This window comes from Chiloscyllium punctatum, chromosome 3, assembly GCF_047496795.1.
Source record: "Chiloscyllium punctatum isolate Juve2018m chromosome 3, sChiPun1.3, whole genome shotgun sequence".
In the NCBI taxonomy this organism is placed as follows: Eukaryota; Metazoa; Chordata; class Chondrichthyes; order Orectolobiformes; family Hemiscylliidae; genus Chiloscyllium; species Chiloscyllium punctatum.
In genome coordinates, this window is record NC_092741.1 from 102388121 (window position 1) to 102409567 (window position 21447).

Sequence of the window (21447 nt, forward strand, 5' to 3'; positions counted from 1 at the left end):
TCAGTTATTTAAAATGATTAAATAACTGGCAGCTCTGATACAGATTACTGATTAATTAAGAAAATGCATGTTGTTTATCGTGTTGTTGGTTGTTTATTGTGTTGTTGGTTTAAGGGATTATATCAGGTACAAAGATGATAAAGAAATTATTCCATGCAAAACAGCTGTTACAAGATTGTTTGGTTGGCAGCATTGTATGTATACCTCAGGCTCGCCGGTGTCATGGTTAGTTTGAATCAGAATCTTTCCTAGTCTGATGTCCTTGCACACTGCAGTTAATGCTTGCTCCATTGTTTCACCAGCACGAAGGATAGAGACTCCTGTTATCTGAACAAACAATAATTCATTACTGCAATATTAAACATAGAACATTACAACGCAGTACAGGCCCTTCTACCCTCGATGGTTCCACAGTTCAGCACAACAACCTGAAGCTATATATCCTTCAGTATTACATTTTCATCCATATGTTTATTCAATGACCATTTAAATGCCCTTCGTTGGTGAGTCTACCACTGTTGCAGGCAGGGCATTCCATGCCCCTACTACTCTGAGTAAAGAAACTACCTCTGACATCTGTCCTTTGTAGAATAGAATAGGTTCCTTACAGTGTAGAAACAGGCACTTGGGCCCAACAAATCCACACTGACCCTCCGAAGAGTAACTCGCCCAGATCCATTCCCCTACCTAATTACTCTGCATCTACACCTGACGAATGCACCTAACCTACACATCCCTGATTACTATGGGCAATTCAGCATGGCCAATTCACCTAAACTGTACATCTTTGGATTGCAGGAGGAAACCTGAGCACTCGGAGGAAACCCACGCAGACTCAGGGAGAATGTGCAAACTCCATGCAGGTAGTTGTCCGTGACTGGAATCGAACCCGGGTCCCTGGTACTGTGAGGCAACAGTGCTAACCACTGAGCCACCATGACACCTTTAGCCACTGTGCCACCTTTCTATCACCACATAAATTAAAGCTATGTCCCCTCGTGCTAGCCATCACCATCCGAGGAAAAAGACTTTTATTATCCACCCTATTTAACCCTCTGATTATCTTGTATGTCTCAATTAAGTCACCTCCCAACCTTCATCCCGAGAACGAAAATAGCCTCAAGTCCCTCAGCCTTTCCACATAAGACCTTTCCTCCATACCAGGCAACATCCTAGTAAATCTCCTCTGAACCCTTTCCAAAGCTTCCACATCGTTCCTATAATGTGGTGACCAGAACTATACACAACTCTCCAAGTGCGGCCACACCAGAGTTTTGTACAGCTGCAGCATGACCTCGTGGCTCCGAAATTCAATCCCTCTATCAATAAAAGCTAAAACACCATATGCCTTCTTAACAACCCTATCAACCTGAGTGGCAACTCTCAGGGATCTATGTACATGGACACCAAGATCTCTCTGCTCATTATCACCACCAAGAATTTTACCATTTGCCTAGTACTCTATATTCCTGTTCTCCTTCCAAAGTGAACCATCTCACACTTTTCCACATTAAACTCCATTTGCCACCTCTCAGCCCAGCTTTGCAGCTTATCTATGTCCCTCTTCACCTGCAACATCCTTCAGCGCTATCCACAACTCCACCGACCTTAGTTTCATCCACGCATTTACTAACCCATCGTCTATTTATGAAAATGGCCAATAGCAGTGGCCCCAAAACAGATCCTTGCAGTACACTACTAGTAACTGAATTCCAGGATGAACATTTCCGATCAACCACCACCCTCTGTCTTCTTTCAGCTAGCCAATTTCTGATCCAAACTGCTAAATCAACCTCAATGCCTCTGAATTTTGTGCAATAGCCTACCATGGGGAATCTTATCAAAGGCCTTACTGAAATCCATATATGGTAAAAACAATGACTGCAGATGATGGAAACCAGATTCTGCATTAGAGTGGTGCTGGAAAAGCACAGCAGTTCAGGCAGCATCCGAGGAGCAGGAAAATCGACGGCTTGGGCAAAAGCCCTTCATCAGGAATAGAGGCAGAGTGCCTGCAGGGTGAAGAGATAAATGAGAGGAGGGTGGAGAGAAAGTAGCATAGAGTACAATCGGTGAATGGGGGTGGGGCTGGAGGTGATAGGTCAGACAGGAGGGTAGAGTGGATAGGTGGAAAGGAAGATAGGCAGTAGGACAAGTCATGAGAACAGTGCTGAGCTGGACGTTTGGAACTGGGGTGAGGTGGGGGAAGGGGAAATGAGGAAACTGGTGAAGTCCACATTGATGCCCTGGGTTTGAAGTGTTCTGAGGCGGAAGATGAGGAGTTTTTCCTCCAGGCATCGGGTGGTGAGGGAGCGGCGGTGAAGGAGGCCTAGGACAATGTCATTGGCTGAGTGGGAGGGGGAGTTGAAATGTTGGGCCACAGGGCGGTGTGGTTGACTGGTGCGGGTGTCCCAGAGATGTTTCCTAACGCACTCTGCTAGGAGGCGTCCAGTTTCCCCATTGTAGAGGAGACCGCATCGGGAGCAACGGATACAATAAATGATATTGGTGGATGTGGAAAGGCTCCTTTAGGGCCTTGGATGGAGGTGAGGGAGGAGGTGTGGGCGCAGGTTTTGTAATTCATGCAGTAGTAGGGGAAGGTGCCAGGGTGGGAGGGTGGGTTGTTGGGAGGCGTGGACCTGATCAGGTTGTCAGAGTGCTTTAGGGAACATCTCTGGGACACCCGCACCAATCAACCACCACCTTCATCCCCACCTCCATTCACCTACTGTACTCTTTGCTACCCTCCCATACCCTCCTCTGACCTATCACCTCCATCCCCACCCCCATTCACTGATTGTACTCCATGCTACTTTCTCCCCACCCTCACCCTCCTCTCATTTATCTCTCCACCCTGCAGGCACTCCTGATGAAGGGCTTTTGCCCGAAACGTTGATTTTCCTCCCCCTCAGATGCTGCCTGAACTGCTGTGCTTTTCCAGCACCACTCTAATCCTGAAATCCATATATACCACATCAACCGCTTTACCCTCATCCACCTGTTTGGTCACCATCTCAAAGAACTCAATAAGGTTTGTGAGGCATGACCTACCCTTCAAAAAAAAACCATGTTGACTATCCCTTTCAACTTATTCCTCTCTGGATGATTATAAATCCCACCTCTTATAATCTTTTCCAACAGTCAACCCACAACCAAAGTAAGGTTCAATGGTGTATAATTATCAGGGTTATCTCTCCTTCCCTTTTTGAACAAGGGAACAACATTTGCTATCCTCCAGTCTTCTGGCACTATTTCTGAAGTCAATGACAACATAAAGATCAAAGCCAAAGGCTCTGCAATCTCCTCCCTGTCTTCCCAGAGATTCCTAGGATAAATCCCATCCAGCACAGGGGACTTATCTATTTTCACACTTTCCAGAATAGCTAACACCTCTTCCTTGTGAGCCTCAATCCCATCTAGTCTAGTAGCCTGTATGTCCTCAACACATTGTCTTTTTCCAGTGTGAATACTGAAGAAAATTATTCATTTGGTGCTTCCCCATCTCTTCAGACTTCACGCACAATGTTCCACTATTATCCTTACTGACCTTACTGATTCTAGTCATTCTTTTATTTCTAATATACCTATAGAAAGCTTTAGGGTTTTTCTTGATCCTATCTACCAACGCTTTCTCATGTCCCCACCAGGCTCTTCTTAGCTCTCTCTTTAGTTCCATTTTGAACAGAGTAGCGAGGAGAGAGGTCAGAGAGAAATGAGGGCTGCCAAGTAAGTCAGTTTTTCCTACTTAAAAAGGGACTTAGCTCGAGAGTTGGGTCTCCATTTTGAACAGAGTGGCAAGGAGAGAGGGTGGAGAGAAATGAGGGCGGCCGGGAAGTTTTTAAGTGGGTGAGACCTAAACCAGAGACCCTACACCGTACAGCCTCCCTCCCACCCACTTCCTTTAATCTTACTAGGGGTCTGTAAACTCGGTAAGTTTTCAGGTTCTCATTTTTTTTTCTTTTCTTCTCTTCCTTATTTAGTCCTGTGTGGGCTTTCAGATTAGCGGGGTATGGCTGACTGGACTGTTGCATGTTCCTCCTGCAAAATGTGGCAGGTGAGAGATATGACACATGTCTCTGCTGACCACATCTGCAGGAAGTGCACCCAATTCCAGCTCTTTGAAAACCGAGTTAGGGAGCTGGAGCTGGATGAACTGTGGATCATCTGGGAGGCTGAGGGAGAAATTGAGAGGATGTACAGGGAGGTGGTCACTCCCCAGACACAGGACAAGGACAGCTGGGTTACAGTCAGGGGGAGGAAAGGGAACCAATAGATACAGCAGGGATCCCTTATGGCCATTCCCCTCAGCAATAAGTATATTGTTTTGGATACTGCTGTTGGGATGGCCTACCAGAGGAAAGTCATAGTTATCAGGTCTCTGACACTGAGGCTCAGAAGGGAAGGGGGAGAATAGAAAAGCGCTAGTGGTAGGGGACTCAATAGTTAAACAGATTGACAGAAGATTTTGTGGTCATGAATGGAACTCCCAGAAAGTATGTTGGATCCCCAGTGTCAGGATCCAGGATGTTGCCAATTGGGTTTACAGGATTGTGAAGGGGGAGGGTGAGCAGCCAGAAATCGTGATACATATTTACACCAATGATATAGCCAGGAAAGGGATTGAGTATCTGAAAAGTGACTACAGAGAGTAGGTTGGAAGCTGAAGAGCAAGACGAGTAGTGTTCTCAGGTTTGCTATCAGTGCCACGAGATAGTGAGGTGAGGAACAAGAAGCAAGTGCAGCTTAACATGTGGCTGCACAGCTGGCGCAGGAGGGAGGGCTTCAAATATTTAGACCATTGGGATGCATTCTGGGGAAGGTGGGACCTGTACATGAAGGACGGGTTCCACCTGAATCGGAGAGGCACAAATGTCCTGGGTGGAAGATTTGCTCGTGTGGTTCGGGAGAGTTTAAACTAGTTTGGCAGAGGAGTGGGAACCAGAGTTATATATCTGAGAGGGGGGGTAGTTATATACGAGGAAGTGACAGGATGTAGTGAATCTATCGGGAAGGTTATTCATGTGATGGAACAAAGGGATCGGTTAAAGTGTGTCTGCTTTAAAGCAAGGAGTGTCAGAAATAAGAGTGATTAACTTAGAGCATGGATCACTACTTGGGACTATGATGTTATCGCCATAACGAAGACGTGGGTTTCACAGGGGCAGAAATGGTTGCTAGATGTTCCAGGGTTTAGAATGTTTAAAAAGAACAGGGATGGTGGAAAAAGAGGAGGGGGTTTAGCATTGCTAATCAGAGACTGCATTGCAGCTACAGAAATGAAGGTTGTTGAGGAAGGTTTGTCTACTGAGTCAGTATGGGTGGAAGTTAAGAACAGCAAGGGAGGAGCTACCTAATTGGGGACGGTGGGGGGGGGTGGTTTCTACAGACCTCTTAGTAGCAGTAGGGAGATTGAAGAACTCATAGGCTAGCAGATTTTGGAAAAATGCAGATGTAGCAAGGTTGTGATTATGGGTGACTTCAACTTTCCCAATATTGACTGGAACCTCCTTAGTGCTGATGGTTTGGATGGAGTTGTTTTTGTCAGGTGTGTTCAGGAGGGTTTCCTTACTCAGTATGTAGACAGGCTGACAAAGGGAGAGGCCATTTTGGATTTGGTGCTCGGCAATAAGCCAGGACAGGTGTCAGATCTCGCGGTAAGAGAACACTTGGGTGACTGTGACGACAACTGCCTTACATTCACCACAGCCTTGGAGAGGGAAAGGTGCAGTTACCAAGGGAAGATATTTAATTGGGGAAAAGAAAATTATGACACTATCACACAGGAGTTGGGAAGTACAGATTGGGCACAATTGTTCCATAGAAAGGGCACAACAGACACGTGGAGACTGCTTAAGGAGCAGTTGTTGCGAGTGATGCACAAATTTGTTCCTCTGAGACAGGCAATAAGGGGTAAGGTTAAGGAGCCTTGGATGATGAGAACAGAGGAGCTTCTCGTCAAAACGAAGAAGGTAGCTTACGTAAGGTGGAGAAAGCAAGGATCTAGCACAGCTTTACAGAATGACATGCTTACTAGAAAGGAGTTCAGAAATGGACTGAGGAGAGCCGGGAGAGGGAACAAAAAAGGCTTGACAGGAAGGATTAGGGAGAACCCAAAGGCACTTTACTCATACCTGAAGAATAAGAGAATGATCATGGAGAAGGTAGGGCCGGTCAGGAATAGCATAGGGAACTTGTGTGTGGAGTCTAAGCAATTAGGGGAAGCCCTAAGTTAGTTTTTTACTTCGGTTTTCACTAAGGAAAGGGACCTTGTTGTGAATGAGAACTTTGAGGAGCTGGGAAACAGGCTTGAAAAGATCAAGATTGATGAAGTTGATGTGCTGGATATTTTGGCAAGCATTAAGATTGATATGTCCCCAGGGCCAGACCAGATTTATCTGAGGCTGCTCTGGGAAGTGAGAAAGGAGGTTGCTAAGCCGCTGGCGAAGATCTTTGCTTCCTCACTCTCCACAGGAGTCGTACCAGAGGATTGAAGGGAGGTGAATGTTGTTCCTCTTTTCAAGAAGGGGAATATGGAAATTCCTGGCAATTACAGATCAGTCAGTCTTATGTTTATGGTCAGCAAGGTTTTGGAAAGAATTCTGAGGGATAGGATTTATGACTATTTGGCAAAGCATAGTTTGATTAAAGGCAGTCAACATGGCTTTGAGAGGGGCAGGTCATGCCTCACAAATCTTATTGAGTTCTTTGAGGAGGTGACAAGACAGGTCGATGAAGGTTGAGCAGTGGATGTGGTGTATATGGACCTCAGCAAGGCATTTGATAAGATTCCTCATCGTAGGCTCATTCATAAAGTCTGGAGGTATGGGATACAGGCAGACTTCGTTCTCTGGATTCAGAATTGTTTGGCTGACAGAAGGCAGTGAGTGGCTGGAGATGGAAAGTATTCTGCCTAGAGGTCAGTGGTGAGTGGTGTCCCGCAGGGCTCTGTTCTTAGGCTCTGTTATAGAGTCAGAGAGATGTACAGCATGGAAACAGATCCTTTGGCCAGCCCGTCCATGCCAACCAGATATCCCAACCTAATCTAGTCCCACCTGCCAGCACCTAGCCCATATCCCTCCAAACCCTTCCTATTCATATACCCATCCAAATGCTTCTGAAATGTTGCAATTGTACCAACCTCCACCACTTCCTCTGGCAGCTCATTCCATACACGTACCACTCTCGGCGTGAAAAAGTTGCCCCTTAGGTCTCTTATATATCTTTCTCCTCTCACCCTAAAACTTTTCCCTCTAGTTCAGAACTCCCCAAACCCAGGGAAAAGACATTGCCTATTTATCCTATCCATGCCCCTCATAATTTTGTAAACCTCTATAAGGTCACCCCTCAGCCTCCGACACTCCAGGGAAAACAGCCCCAGCCTGTTCAGCCTCTCCCTGTAGCTCAAATCCTCCAATCCTGGCAACATCCTTGTAAATCTTTTCTGAACCCTTTCATGTTTCACAACATTTTTCCGATAGGAAGGAGACCAGAATTGCATGCAATATTCTAACAGTGGCCTAACCAATGTCCTGTACAGCCGCAACATGACCTCCCAATCCCTGTACTCAATACTCTGACCAATAAAGGAAAGCAGACCAAATGCCTTCTTCACTATCCTATCGACCTGCGACTCCATTTTCAAGGAGCTATGAACCTGCACTCCAAGGTCTCTTTGTTTAGCAATACTCCCTAGGACCTTACCATTAAGTGTATAAGTCCTGCTAAATTTGCTTTCCCAAAATGCAGCACCTCACATTTATCTGAATTAAACTCCATCTGCCACTTCTCAGCCCATTGGCCCATCTGGTCCAGATCCTCTTGTAATCTGAGGGAACCCTCTTTGCTGTCCACTACACCTCCAATTTTGGTGTAATCTGCAAACTTACTAACTGTACCTCTTATGCTCGCATCCAAATTATTTATGTAAATGACAAAAAGTAGAGGGCCCAGCACCGATCCTTGTGGCACTCCACTGGTCACAGGCCTCCAGTCTGAAAAACAACCCTCCACCACCACCCTTCTACCTTTCAGCCAGTTCTGTATCCAAATGGATAGTTCTCCCTGTATTCCATGAGATCTAACCTTGCTAATCAGTCTCCCATGGGGAACCTTGTCGAACGCCTTACTTAAGTCCATATAGATCACATCTACTGCTCTGCCCTCATCAATCTTCTTTGTTACTTCTTCAAAAAACTCAATCAAGTCTGTGAGACATGATTTCCCACGCACAAAGCCATGTTGACTCTCCCGAATCAGTCCTTGCCTTTCCAAATAAGTGTACATCCTGTCCCTCAGGATTCCCTCCAACAACTTGCCCACCAAGGTGGGCGGCACGGTGGCACAGTGGTTAGCACTGCTGCCTCACAGCGCCAGAGACCCGGGTTCAATTCCCGCCTCAGGCGATTCTCTGTGTGGAGTTTGCACATTCTCCTCGTGTCTGCGTGGGTTTCCTCCGGGTGCTCCGGTTTCCTCCCACACTCCAAAGATGTGCAGGTCAGGTGAATTGGTCATGCTAAATTGCCCGTAGTATTAGGTAAGGGGTAGTTGTAGGGGTATGGGTGGGTTGCGCTTCGGCGGGGCGGTGTGGACTTGTTGGGCCGAAGGGCCTGCTTCCACACTGTAAGTAATCTAATCTAAAACCACCGAGGTCAGGCTCACCGGTCTATACTTCCCTGGCTTGTCTTTACCACCCTTCTTAAACAGTGGCACCACGTTTGCCAACCTCCAGTCTTCCGGCACCTCACCTCTGACTATCAATGATACAATATCTCAGCAAGAGGCCCAGCAATCACTTCTCGAGCTTCCCACAGAGTTCTCGGGTACACCTGATCAGGTCCTGGGGATTTATCCACGTTTAACCATTTCAAGACATCCAGCACTTCCTCCTCTGTAATCTGGACATTTTGTAAGATGTCACCATCTATTTCCCTACAGTCTATATCTTCCACATCCTTTTCCACAGTAAATAATGATGCAAAATATTCATTTAGTATCTCGCCCATTTTCTGCGGCTCCACACAAAGGCCGCCTTGCTGATCTCTGAGGGGCCCTATTCTCTCCCTATTTACACTTTTGTCCTTAATATATTTGTAAAAACCCTTTGGATTCTCCTTAATTTTATTTGCCAAAGCTATCTCATGTCCCCGTTTTGCCCTCCTGATTTCCCTCTTAAGTATACTCCAACTTTCTTTATACTCTTCTAAGGATTCACTCAATCTATCCTCTCTGTACCTGACATATGCTTCCTTCTTTTTCTTAACCAAACCCTCAATTTCTTTAGTCATCCAGCGTTCCCTATACCTACCAGCCTTCCCTTTCACCCTGACAGGAATATACTTTCTCTGGATTCTCTTTATCTCATTTCTGAAGGCTTCCCATTTTCTAGCTGTCCCTTTACCTGCGAACATCTGCCCCCAATCAGCTTTTGAAAGTTCTTGCCAAATATCATCAAAATTGGCCTTGCTCCAATTTAGAACTTCAACTTTTAGATCTAGTCTATCCTTTGCCATCACTATTTTAAATCTAATAGAAATATAGTCTCTTAGAAGCCAATGTACCCCTCGTTGCATTACAGTCAGTCTCAATACCAGGAACTTGGCTGTTCGTGCTGCGTTCTCCTGAGAATCCATCACCCCCTACATCTTCCAAAACAACATACCCGTTTGAAAAGGGTATATCCACAAAAGACTCCTGCACTAGCTGCCTACCTCTCTTACCCTTCCTGGAGTTAACCCCATCCATGTGACTATATCTGAGACTTTCCCCCCTTCCTATAATTGCCATCCATTACATACTGTTGCTGGTGCAAGTTCCGCATCGCTTCTATCTGTCTCTCCAACCGATCCACTCGATCTGATAAGATTCGCATCCAACAGCACTTATGGCAGATATAATCCACAGTAACCCTTAAACTCTCACATATGACAAGAAGTACATATCACTGCAAAGGCCATTTTTGCTCCTTCACAATCTACAGACCCAGAAAATAACACCGTCTTATTCCTCTACAAATACTGCCCCACATTAAATTAATAGCTATGGCTTATATTTTAAGTTTAATCAAGAGACTTACCTCCAAAAACATATAATCAAGAAAGAATCCACTATACTCACTACTGCAGCCTTTCTCTTGGACAGACTTAAAACAACAATTAACTTAGCTACGAACTTCGCCCAAACAGTTCCTCCAAGATTAGTTGTGAATTTCACTGTTTGTTAATTTTCCCAGATGCACTCCGATGTCCAGCGGTACATGAATTCAAACAGCAAAGGTGGTAACTGTGCAGGTTCTCTCTCTCCTGCACTGTCCTCACCATGTGCTTCCTTTGTCTGCTCTTCTCCCTTTTAAAGCTGCTGTTGTTTTGACTTTTATTTTCACAAGTTCCAAAACAATGCAACAGCATATAAAACAGTAATTGCTGCTCCTGGAATTTGAGGAAATCACCTCCAACACCTAAAATACCTCAAAAAAAGGAGCAGCTCTTACAGCCAGAAATTTTTCCAGTCTTCCATCTTGGATTACCCAAAATCCAACTCGTCTTTGTAGTTTTTCTAAATGACTTGGATGAGGAGGTTGAGGGGTATGTTATTAAATTTACAGATGACACAAAGGTTGGAGGTACCATTGATAGAATCGAGGGTTGTTGCAAGCTGCAGCGCGACATAGACAGGATGCAGACCTGGGCTGAAGAATGGCAGATGGAGTCCATCTGGATAAATGCAAAATGTTGCATTTTGGAAGATCCAACTTGAATGCTGAATATAGGATTAAAGACAGGATTGTTCGCAGTGTGGAGGAACGGAGGGATCTTGGTGTTCAAGTACATGGATCCCTCAAAGCTGCCACCCAAGTGGATAGGGTTGTTAAGAAAGCATATGTGTTTTGGCTTTCATTAACAGGGGAATCGAGTTTAAGAGCCACGAGGTTTTGCTGCAGCTCCACAAGACCCTGGTGAGACCACACTTGGAATACTGTGTCCAGTTCTGGTCGCCCTATTATAGGAAACATGCGGAGGCTTTGGAGAGGTTGCAAAAAGGTTTACCAGGATGCTGCCTGGACTGGAGGGCTTGTCTTACGAAGAGAGGTTGACTAAGCTCAGACTTTTCTCGCTGGAGAGAAGGAGGAAGAGAGGTGACCTGATCGAGATATACAAGGTAATGAGAGGCAAGAACAGTTAGACTTTTCCCCAGGGCAGGATTGACTGGCACGAGTCATAGTTGTAAGATATTAGGAGGAAGGTATAGAGGAGATGTCAGAGGTAGGTTCTTTATGTACAGAGTTGTGAATGCAGTGGAAGCAGAGTCGTTAGGGACATTTGAGTGACTGCTGGATATGCACATGTGAATTGAGGGGTCTGTAGGTTAGGTTATTTTATTTTAGATTAGAAATAATCCGGGGCACAACATCGTGGGCCAAAGGGCTTGTTCTGTGCTGTACTTTTCTATATTCTATGTCTTTCCTGGCTAACTTGTAACTCTCAAGTACCCTAACTGAGCGTTCACATCTCATCTGAACATAAGCCGCCTTCTTCCTCTTGACAAGAGATTCAACTTCTTTAGTAAACCCCGGCTCCCTTGCTCCACCACTTCCTTCCTGCTTGACTGGTACATACTTATCAAGGACACGCAGTAGCTGTTCCTTGCATAAGCTTGAATAAGCTCCACATTTCAATTGTGCCCACCCCCTGCAGTTTCCCTTTCCATCTGGGATACACATACTAAACAACCATACTGTCCTGTGGCCAATCACTTCAACTCCGCCAGGGACATGCACCACCAAATCCTGGCCACCCAATGACTGGAGGAAGAATACCTCATCTTCCGCCCTGGGACCCTCCAACCATACAGAATCAATGTCGAATTCACCAGTTTCTCATCTCCCCTCCCCCCCACCTTATTTCAGATTGAACCCCCCAACAATTCCCAGCCCTCTTGAACTGTCCAATCTGTCCTTTTCCGCTCCACCTATCACCATCACCCCGCCCCCAACCTTCCTCCAAGGCCCACCCCCTGCCTTTTATCTTGCAGCCCCCTTTGGCTCCCCCACCCCCACTCGTGATGAAAAGCTTATTCTTGAAACATTGACTCTTCTGCTCCTCGGATGCTGCCTGACTAGCTGTACTTTTCCAGCGCCACACTTTTTAACTCTGAATCTAGCATCTACAGTGCTCACTTTCTCCTTATTGTGACTTTGCCTTTATCAGTTAGACCAGTGACCAGTCAATAAGTTGCAATAGTTACACGTTAACTGTATGTTAACTGTATTATAGTTAAGAGTTATCTGTAGTAAAATTATTTACTGAGCGGCATGGTGGCACAGTGGTTAGCACTGCTGCCTCACAGCGCCAGAGACCCGGGTTCAATTCCCGCCTCAGGCGACTGACTGTGTGGAGTTTGCACGTTCTCCCCGTGTCTGCGTGGGTTTCCTCCGGGTGCTCTGGTTTCCTCCCACAGTCCAAAGATGTGCAGGTCAGGTGAATTGGCCATGCTAAATTGCCCATAGTGTTAGGTAAGGGGTAGATGTAGATGTAGTGGTATGGGTGGGTTACGCTTCGGCGGGGTGGCGTGGACTTGTTGGGCCGAAGGGCCTGTTTCCACACTGTAAGTAATCTAATCTAATCTAATTTAAAATTATAAACTTTTAATGATGCGTGTTTGAAACACAGCCTACCACTTTTTAAGAAGCCACCTTAACTTCACAGGAGAAGGATTGTGCTGAGAACTAAACAAAATATTTGCAGATAATGTTTGGATCCACAAAATGTTCTTCTCAGTTCCCTAACAATTTTTGAAATTTTTGAATGAATATCTTAATTTGGAAATGTCATGATTTGAATAAAAAGGCTTTTCTCTTATTCCTACCTTTCCTTGTCCTTCAGGTAATTAGATTCCCTACAGTATGGAAACAGGCCCTTCAGCCCAGTCCACATTGACCCTCCGAAGAGTAACCCATCCAGACCCATTTCCCTCTAATTGGCAATTTAGCATGGCCAATTCCCCTGACCTACACATCTTTGGACTGTGGGAGGAAACCGGAGCACCCAGAGGAAACCCACGCAGACATGGGGAGAATGTGCAAACTCCACATAGACAGGTGCTCGAGGCTGGAATCGAACCCGGGACCCTGGTGCTGTGAGGCAGCAGTGTTAACCACTGTGCCACCGTGCCACACTGTATTAATAACACAGAGCAGTTCCAACAAATATATATCTAATTGTTATTGATCAAAGTAGGGTACATAATGAAAGTACTACAATAATAGTAAAACATCATTAACCTCCCCATACAATGCTTATAAATCACAAGTGACCAGATTTAAAGTGGACTTATTCTGAGGACCAGACTGAAGCTTGCACTGTCTGAACCTCCAGCTATTAATCAGATGACTCCTGTTCTGAAATTAGCTAACTATCACTCTGAGGCATGCTTTCTTATACTCCTTTCCATACAAGCAGTCTGTGAGATCAAACATTTACAGTATTAAATGGTTGATCAGTTTGACCACTGACAACATCACATATTTCTTATCTACCATGGTTGGGTGATCTTCCGTTCATTAGGAGGCTTTCTTTGTTTTCCCCCTGGAAACAGACTTACTTCTCTGTTTTAACAAAATTTCACTTCAGACTAGCTTGCTTGAAAAGCTGATGCAGCTTATGTGTCATCAAACTAACTATGATAAGAAAGGCAAGTATTTTCAAAGGGAATAGAGTTTAAAAATAGGGAGGTCTTGCTAAATCTGTAAAAGGCACTGATCAGATCACAGGTGGAATACTGTAAACAGTTTTGGGCCACTTATCTCAGCAAAGAAATATTGGCATTGGAGGCAGTCCAGAGAAGGTACAGTTGGCTGGAACCAGGTATGGAAGGACTGTCTTATGAGGATAGGCTGAGCACGTTGCATTCTTGGAACATAGAAGAATGAGAGAAGAGCTTACTGACAGATGTAAGGCCTGATGTAAGATTCCTACGGGGCTTGACAGGGCAGATGGAGAGGTTGCTCCACCTCCTTGGAGAGTCTAGGACCAGATGGCATAATCTCAGAGTAAGAAGTCATCCATTTTAGATAGAGATGAGGAGGAATATTTTCTCTCAGAAGGTGGTGAATCTGAAGAATTCTTTACTGCAGGTGGCTGTCAAGATTTGGTTATTAAGTACATTCAACAAGAAAGTAGACAAATTTCTAATCGTCAAGCATTTTGGGGATAAGGTAGGAAAGTGGAGTGAAGGATCATCAGATCAATCATGATCTAATGGAACAACAGAGCAAAAGTAATAGGACAAATGGCATACGTCAGCTCCTATTTCTTATGATCTTATGATTTAAACAGCAGTAGGAACTCTACATGGTATTCTGACCAATATCTGTCCCTCAGCCAACATCTGAAAACAAATTATCAGATCATTAAAACGTTGATTTTTTTTAAAAAATGGGACCATGCTGCATGCAAATTCAGTCATACTTCTCAATTACATTTTAAAGGGTATATACTTGGTCATCTAAAGCTCATGAAAAGTGGTATATAAATGGAAGGCATTGTTGATAAAGTTTACTTTGTTAGGCTGAAGAAGTTTGTTTGATTTACGAAGATAAACCAAACAAATCTGATTTGTGACAAAATCCCTTGGTCTCATCCCTTTGGGAGTGGACCTAAATGGCCAGTTATATTTAACATTTCAATGGCATTCCCTTGTAAATTATTCCAAAATTATAACTCTACTTAAAATAATCCTTTTCAAATCCTAAATTTTAACCTTAAAACACATGTCCTGTTTTTTGAGCCCTCTAATATAGAGAACCATTTTCGTGGATTTTGCTTTTTTTTAAAACAACCTGAGAAATTAAATCAGCACGATATCCTCCAATTTCTAAAGAATTCACTTGTTCCCATATACTCTACATCATCCTTTTATCTGCTTATCCTCTCAAAAACAAAAAATACTTGCTATAAAAATCTGACAAAAATATCACACAACACTTGAGGGATTTGACAGAAGCCTTGTGTAAAATTAATCATCAGTAAATTTGTGAAGACTTCCTAGAAAAAAAGTGAGATGCTCACCCTTTTTCCACCAAATCTCTTTCCTTCATACAGTTCTCCTTGAGGCGTTTCCACTGTAACAGGCTACAAATATTAATCAGAAATGAGATTCAGTAATCAGTAAAAGAAGCACTTTGCCTTCAATTAATTTCTGACAGCAAATGCCAATTTGGAAATACTGGATTTGAGCCAGACCATAACGCAGATCATGATGTGAGCCTCATTCTGTTACTTTGTAAGATAACAAGAGGAAAGAAACAAAGAAATACATGGGATGTAATGATTTAAAAACTGGGTATTCAGCCCAAATGAATCAATGTTGATGTCTTATTTTCCACTGTATATTCCCAATTCCTTAAGCCTTCTCTGTTCCCAAATACTTTTCATTCATTTCTACTTTCAACTGAAAAATCACCCCCGCTATTTTTTGCTCTAATGAAAACAAATCAAAGGGTTCAGTTTTGCCAAGAATGCTTAAGTCTGCTTCTCCAATTGCAAAACTAAATCAAACCAAGTATCAAGTCAAACGCATTTTTGTTTTGCTTATCAAGTCCAAAACCTCAGTGATTTCAATGATAATCACAGGTGAAAATCTTACCTTGAGTGGCAAGAAAGAAAGGGCGTGTTCAATTAGTAACCTCATTAATCTCTTTGAATAGAAAATAAACTCATCTCGACTGGTTTCTTTATTTCTGTTCAACAGACAAAATGTAATAAAATATTACATAAGCAATAACGATTCTAAAACACCATTTATGACTGGGAGAAAGCGAGGACTGCAGATGCTGGAGATTAAAGTGGAAAAAGGTGGCACTGGATAAGCACAGCAGGTCAGGCAGCATTTGAGAATCAACTTTTCAGGCATAAGCCCTTCATCAGGAAGGTGAGTTGCGCGGGAGGGGAAGGAGGAGGGGGACCTGGTGGAAAGAAGACTGAGACATAAATAGGAGGGTTGGGGTGGAGCTGGGGGCAAGGTAGCTAGGAAGGCAATAGGTAAATGCAGATAGGTACATGCAGGTGGGGAGCAATAGTGATAGATGGGAGTTGGGGTTGGAGTGGATAGGTGGGATCAGGTAGGACAGTTCAACAGAACAGTACAAAGTTGGAGGGCTGAATCTGGGATGAGGTGGGGAGAGGGACGATAAGGAAACTGGTGAAGTCAATGTTCATGCCGCATGGTTGGAGTGTCCCGAGGCGGAAGATAAGGCCTTCTTCCTCCAGACATTCGGTGGCTTGGGACCCTCCAACTACATAGCATCAATGCTGATTTCACCAGCTTCCTCATCTTCCCTCCCCTCATCCCAGATCCAACCCTCCAAATCGGCACTGCCCTCTTAAACTGTCCATCTTCCTTCGCACCTATCCACTTCACCCTCCCCTCTGACCTATCACAATCCCCCTCCCACCTGCATTTACCTATCGCCTTCCCAGCAACCTTCCCTCCTGCTCTACTCCCACTCTCTTATTGATCTCTCAGCCCTTTCTTCACATCATCCCCCCCCCACACCATCCCACCCATGCATGCCAGCTTTAATCAAAAGATTAACCACAGATTAACATCGACATTTTGAAATTAATTGAAAATTACATTGATTATCTGACACATCCAACAAAAACAAAACTAAATCTAATTTAGTTATGTACATTTCAACAGAATGAAGGAACACAGAAACTAATTGAACGTTTCCAAGGTCATTTACTTCAAGTGAAAAGCTCAAGTAGAAAGCTTTAGGATCCTCCTCCTATCTTCTTACATCAGCCTTGGCCCTGCAGTATTATTGCCACTTACACTAAAAGATGATTAATTCAGTGTCCATTCCAGAGAGTTGATGCATGCAAGTTGCCACTTTGAACCTCTGGGTAATTCAAGGTGGAGGACAGGAAAAATTTCTGGCTGTAACAGCTGCTCCTTTATTGAGGTATTTTAGGTGCTGGAGATGATTTCCTTGAATTCCAGGAGCAGCAATTACTGTTTTATATGCTTTTGCATTGTTTTGGAACTTTGGAAAAAAATGTCAAGAAAATGGGGGAGATACTAACTGAGTACTTTACATCAGTATTTACTGCTGTGGAAAAGGATATGGAAAATATAGACTGTAGGGAAATTGATGGTGACATCTTGCAAAATGTCCAGATTACAGAGGAGGAAGTGCTGAATGTCTTGAAATGGGTAAAGGTGGATAAATCCCCAGGACAGGATCAGGTGTACCCAAGAATCTGTGGGAAGCTAGAGGTGATTGCTGGGCCTCTTGCTGAGATATTTGTATCATCGATCGTCACAGGTGAGGTGCTGGAAGACTGGAGGTTGGCAAACGCGGCGCCACTGTTTAAGAAGGGTGGTAAGGACAAGCCAGGGAACTATAGATCAGTCCTCGGTGGTTGGCAAGTTATTGAGGGAATCCTGAGGGACAGGATGTACATGTATTTGGAAAGGCAAGGACTGATTAGGGATAGTTATCATGGCTTTGTGCATGGGAAAAAATGTCTCACAAGCTTGACTGAGTTTTTTGAAGAAGTATCAAAGTGGATTGATGAGGGCAGAGCGATAGATATGATCTATATGGACTTCAGTAAGGCGTTCGACAAGGTGCCCCATGGGAGACTGATTAGCAAGGTTAGGGCTCATGGAATACATGGAGAACTCGCCATTTGGGTACAGAACTGGGTCAAAGGTAGAAGACAGAGGGTGGTGGTGGAGGGTTGTTTTTCAGACTGGAGGCCTTTGACCAGTGGAGTGTCACAAGGATCGGTGCTAGGTCCTCTAATTTTTTGTAATTTACATAAATGATTTGGATGCGAGCATAAGAGGTACAGTTAGTAAGTTTGCAGATGACACCAAAATTGGAGGTGTAGCGGACAGCGAAGAGGGTTATCTCAGATTACAACAGGATCTTGACCAGTTGGGCCAATGGGCTGAGAAGTGGCAGATGGAGTTTAATTCAGATAAATGCGAGGTGCTGCATTTTGGGAAAGCAAATCATAGCAGGACTTATACACTTGAAATGGTAAAGTCCTAGGGAGTGTTGCTGAACAAAGAGACCTTGGAGTGCAGGATCATAGCTCCTTGAGAGTGGAGTCACAGGTAGATAGGATAGTGAAGAAGGCATTTGGTATGCTTTCTTTTATTGGTCAGAGCATTGAGTATAGGAGTTGGGAAGTCATGTTGTGGCTGTACAAGACATTGGTTAGGCCACTGCTGGAATACTGCGTGCAATTCTGGTCTCCTTCCTATCGGAAAGATGTTGTGAAACATGAAAGGATTCAGAAGAGATTTACAAGGATATTGCCAGGGTTGGAGGATTTGAGCTATGGGGAGAGGCTGAACAGGCTGGGGCTGTTTTCCCTGGTGCGTCGGAGGCTGAGAGGTGACCTTATACAGGTTTAAAAAATTATGAGGGGCAAGGAGAGGATAAATAGGCAAAGTATTTTACCTGGGGTGGGGGAGTCCAGAACTAGAGGGCGTAGGTTTAGGGTGAGAGGGAAAAGATATAAAAGAGACCTAAGGGGCAATGTTTTCACAAAGAGGATGGTACGGGTATGGAATGAGCTGCCAAAGGATATGGTGGAGGCTGATGCAATTGCAACATTTCAGAGACATTTGGATGGGTATATGAATAGGAAGGATTTGGAGGGATATTTGCCGGGTGCTGGCACGTGGGACTAGATTGGGTTGGGATATCTGGTCGGCATGGACGGGTTGGACCGAAGGGTCTGTTTCCATGCTGTACATCTCTATGACTCTATAACAGCAGTTTTAAAAGGGAGAAGAACAGACAAAGGAAGCACATGGTGAGGTCAGTGCAGGAGAGAGAGAGAAAGAAACTGACACAGCAGTGAACCTGCACAGTTACTGCCTTTGCTGTTTGAATTCCTGTATCGCTGGACATCGGAGTGCATCTGGGAAAATTAACAAACAGTGAAATTCGCAACTGATCTTGGAGGAACTGTTCGGACGAAATTCACAGCACAGAAGCAGATAAGTGTATTGTTTTTAATTGGGACCTACAGAAAGTATTGAGTAGAGTGGGTTCTTTCTCGATTACATGTTTTTGAGATATGTCTCTTGATTAAACTTAAAACATAAGCTGTAACTATTAATTTAACCTGGGGCAGTGTTTTGTAGAGGAATAAGACGGCATTATTTTCTGGGTCTAGTGTGTAGGTTTGCTCGCTGAGCTGTAGGTTTGATATCCAGACGTTTCATTACCTGGCTAGGTAACATCATCAATGGCAACCTCCAAGTGAAGCGAAGCTGTTGTCTCCTGCTTTCTATTTATATCTTTCTCCTGGATGGGGTCCCTGGGGTTTGTGGTGATGTCATTTCCTGTTCGTTTTCTGAGGGGTTGATAGGTGGCATCCAGATCTATGTGCTTGTTTATGGCGTTGTGGTTGGAGTGCCAGGCCTCTAGGAATTCTCTGGCATGTCTTTGCTCAGCCTGTCCCAGGATAGATATGTTGTCCCAGTCGAAATGGTGGTTTTTTTCATCCGTGTGTAGGGCTATGAGGGAGAGGGGGTCGTGTCCTTTTGTGGCTAGCTGGTGTTCGTGTATCCTGGTGGCTAACTTTCTTCCTGTTTGTCCTACGTAGTGTTTGTGGCAGTCCTTGCATGGAATTTTATAGATGACGTTGGTTTTGTCCATGGGTTGTACTGGGTCTTTTAAGTTTGTTAGTTTTTGTTTGAGAGTGTTGGTGGGTTTGTGTGCTACTAGGATTCCGAGGGGTCTTAGTAGTCTGGCTGTCACTTCTGAAACTTCTTTGATATATGGTAAGGTGGTTAGGGTTTCTGGGTCTGTAGATTGTGAAGGAGCAAAAATGGCCTTTAGTACAGTGATATGTACTTCTTGTCAGATGTGGGAGTTTGAAGAATTTCAGGGTTATAGGGGATTATATCTGCCATAAATGCTGTTGGTTGTGAAACTTATCAGATCGAATGGATCAGTTGGAGAGACAGTTAGAAGCAATGAGGAATTTGCAACAGGAACAGTATGTGATGGATGGCAGTTACAGGAAGGGGTAAAAGTCTCAAATACAGTCACATAGATGGGGTAACTCCAGAAAAGATAAGAGAGATAGGCAGCTAGTGCAGGAGCCTTCTGTGGCTATATCCATTTCAAACAAGTATGCTGTTTTGGAAAATGTAGGGGGTGATGGATTCTCAGGGGAAAGTAGCAAAAAAGGGAATAGGGATAACCCCGGGAATTACAGGCCAGTTAGTCTTACTTCTGTGGTAGGCAAAGTAATGGAAAGGGTACTGAGGGATAGGATTTACGAGTATCTGGAAAGACACTGCTTGATTAGGGACAGCCAGCACGGATTTGTGAAGGGTAGGTCTTGCCTTACAAGTCTTATTGAATTCTTCGAGGAGGTGACCAAGCATGTGGATGAGGGTAAAGCAGTGGATGTAGTGTACATGGATTTTAGTAAGGCATTTGATAAGGTTCCCCATGGTAGGCTTATGCAGAAAGTCAGGAGGCATGGGATAGAGGGAAATTTGGCCAATTGGATAGAAAACTGGCTAACCGGTTGAAGGCAGAGAGTGGTGGTAGATGGTAAATATTCAGCCTGGAGACCAGTTACAAGTGGAGTTCCGCAGGGTTCAGTTCTGGGTCCTCTGCTGTTTGTAATTTTTATTAATGACTTAGATGAGGGAGTCGAAGGGTGGGTCAGTAAATTTGCAGATGATACGAAGATAGGTGGAGTTGTGGACAGTGAGGAGGGCTGTTGTCGGCTGCAGAGGGACTTAGATATGATGCAGAGCTGGGCTGAGGAGAGGCAGATGGAGTTCAACCCTGCCAAGTGTGAGGTTGTCCATTTTGGAAGAACAAATAAGAATGCGGAATACAGGGTTAATGGTAGGGTTCTTAGTCAGGTGGAGGAACAGAGGGATCTTGGGGTCTATGTACATAGATCTTTGAAGGTTGCCACTCAGGTGGATAGAGTTTGTAAGAAGGCCTATGGAGTATTATCGTTCATTAGCAGAGGGATTGAATTCAAGAGTCGTGAAGTGATGTTGCAGCTGTACAGGACTTTGGTTAGGCCACAGTTGGAGTACTGTGTGCAGTTCTGGTCGCCTCACTTTAGGAAAGATGTGGAAGCTTTGGAGAGGGTGCAGAGAAGATTTACCAGGATGTTGCCTGGAATGGAGAGTAGGTCGTAAGAGGATAGGTTGAGAGTTCTCGGCCTTTTCTCGTTGGAACGGCGAAGGATGAGGGGTGACTTGATAGAGGTTTATAAGATGATCAGAGGAATAGATAGAGTAGACAGTCAGAAACTTTTTCCCCGGGTACAACAGAGTGTTACAAGGGGACATAAATTTAAGGTGAAGGGTGGAAGGTATAGGGGAGATGTCAGGGGTGGGTTCTTTACCCAGAGAGTGGTGGGGGCATGGAATGCGCTGCCCGTGGGA

At 44.4% G+C, this 21447-nt stretch overlaps 1 protein-coding gene across 3 annotated transcripts in view; it reads right to left on the minus strand.

Annotated features, from left to right (window-relative positions):
• The window catches only part of LOC140463549 (uridine-cytidine kinase-like 1), a 184918-nt gene that overhangs the window by 20634 nt on the left and 142837 nt on the right, over positions 1-21447 (minus strand). For all 3 annotated transcript variants that reach the window (XM_072557694.1, XM_072557703.1, XM_072557712.1), the window contains exons 10-12: positions 15640-15733; positions 15063-15125; positions 205-327 (exon numbers count right to left, since the gene is read on the minus strand). In XM_072557694.1, coding sequence (XP_072413795.1) covers positions 205-327; positions 15063-15125; positions 15640-15733 — 280 coding nt within the window. The remainder of the gene's footprint in view (positions 1-204; positions 328-15062; positions 15126-15639; positions 15734-21447) is intronic.